Genomic DNA, 1,980 nt, shown 5'->3' with positions numbered 1-1,980 from the left:
CCTACTGGGAGTCCGTCAGTTTGTTCTCACCGTAGCTTGCATGTTCGTCCGACCGACGTAGGGGTAAGTCGACTCCTTGTCGACACCAGTCGCTTTGATATACTCAAAGGCCTTGTCCATCAAGCCTCCATTGCAACCCCTGAGATGAGGAATGAAACACATCGTGACTCACCCACTTACTCGTTTCCATAGGCACCGGCGCAGTCGACTAGCTGCTGTTCGGATAAAGACAGAAGTTTACCGGTAGCGATGGCATAGCGCGGCTCGAGAGCACCTAAATGCACCAAGTCTCGAGGGCTCTAGCGGGTCCCATGGAGAGGTACCAATCGCGGAAAACGCCCAGCAGCTGCCACAGTATCCTTGGTCCTTAACCGGATTGAGCACACCCTTCTTTCTCCAATCAACCGACGTTGGAAGAGTCGTAGTTGTTGGTCCAGCTGACACGGAAACGACAGGCTTCCAACGGACACAGAGAGTTTCAGATCTCACCTCCAGCAACAAATCCATCTCCCATGCCTTCGCTCATATCGGTAGAACTGAGCTTGAGGGCGGCGAACTCCTCGAGAGTCAGGTCCGTGTATTCGTTGACTCCCAACTTGTATGAAAGGTCTGATTAGCTCAGTACGCACATCTTTTTACAACTGACCGGTATCACTCACTCTGGGCGTTGACTTCCTCGATATAATTCAAGTTGTCATGGAAGATAGCAGCTCTCTTCATCTCTTCCTCCTTATTGTCATAACTTTTACCATGCCTGCAGAAGAAGGCATTATAAACGGAATACAATTCACACCGTTTCTCACTTTTTTTGGAATCCAATGAAAGCCAAGCCCGCGGCTTCCAGATCCACAGCCTTGCACACAGGAAAGGCGAGGAGGAATACGACTGAGATGGTAGTCATTTCAACTCGATCACTCGATACAACTGGTAGGTAAAGCGAGTCTTCACCGGTGAGTCTCAACGAAGTTTGAACAAGGCTAGAGTATGATAGGATCGATGACTTGGTATTCCGGGGTCCAACGAATTAGCGAAAATGAACAGGAACACATTCTCGGTCCGCACGTCACTTACGTGTGACTCACTGTAGCGCACAGACTCGTGCCCTCGGCCGAGGAACTTTAACAACCCCGCAGCTTCTCAGGTGGTAAGAAATCGAACGAAAACAGATTGAAATTTTATCTGAAGCTGATTGTTGAAAGAAAACTAGCTTAAGACCATAAATGACTCTTCTCTTTAGCGATAACTAACCTCCATTTTTTGGAATGCTCCTTGTGCGAACGCCCATCCAGCACACACGCCCCACTAGGGCAGCACGCAGGGACGACTGTATATACATTCGCTCTGTCGCACTAGACAATTAATCGAGCACGCTCAATACCTAGTGGTACCTATAGATTCGCAGAGGCTCCTCGTGCCCACAATTGAAATTCATCTCCGTTGTGTGAGAAGTCAGTGTAAGAGGCATTACGCATCACACAGCGCACAAACTTATTTCACGCACGCCGATAGGATGCGATGGTCGGAGGATCTCTTTTGAGCTACTGCTTCCGTGATTGGAACTAGTTGAGTTCTCTATGTTGGCAGTTGAGCGTGCCACGCTCAGCGTGTGTCGACTTACCGTGTGCCACTTACATGCCATACACTGTATGGCATACACAACTTTCGCAGTTTCACTCGATCACACACTTCATCATCCAAGGACTCGGAAGTTCCGACTCGGGACCACGTGGAACCGAGGTGAGGGCGAGTTGGCTTCCCGTGTTCCTTCGTCAAGTCACACGGAGCAACCGATACAGCACTAGTGTGCCGGCCGGGGACGGCTTTTGTCTTGGCGGACGTCCTCGTCTGACTGTGGATATCTTCTGATTCGGAAGCTCTGAATCGAATAGAACCTGCAATATGGCTCCCGTATTGAAGTTCCAGCCCGGAACTTCCGGAGTGACCCAACTTACTTCTTTCTCATTCACAAGCCACTTCTGC

General features: G+C 49.8%; 1 protein-coding gene across 1 annotated transcript; it reads right to left on the bottom strand.

Moving 5' to 3' along the window:
- Positions 1 to 15: 15 nt before the first annotated feature.
- On the bottom strand, positions 16 to 901 carry Pmar_PMAR021713 (cysteine proteinase, putative; the record flags this gene model as incomplete). Its single annotated transcript, XM_002777201.1, has 6 exons — positions 16 to 139; positions 181 to 274; positions 324 to 437; positions 490 to 609; positions 660 to 754; positions 804 to 901. 6 exons carry the CDS (start codon positions 899 to 901, stop codon positions 16 to 18), a joined length of 645 nt encoding a protein of 214 aa, XP_002777247.1.
- Positions 902 to 1,980: the final 1,079 nt, after the last annotated feature.

Source organism: Perkinsus marinus, assembly GCF_000006405.1.
Source record: "Perkinsus marinus ATCC 50983 genomic scaffold scf_1104296952158, whole genome shotgun sequence".
Lineage (NCBI taxonomy): Eukaryota > Perkinsozoa > Perkinsida > Perkinsidae > Perkinsus > Perkinsus marinus.
The sequence above is the reverse complement of the archived record's forward strand: the minus strand, read 5'-3'. Positions and strand labels throughout refer to the sequence as shown.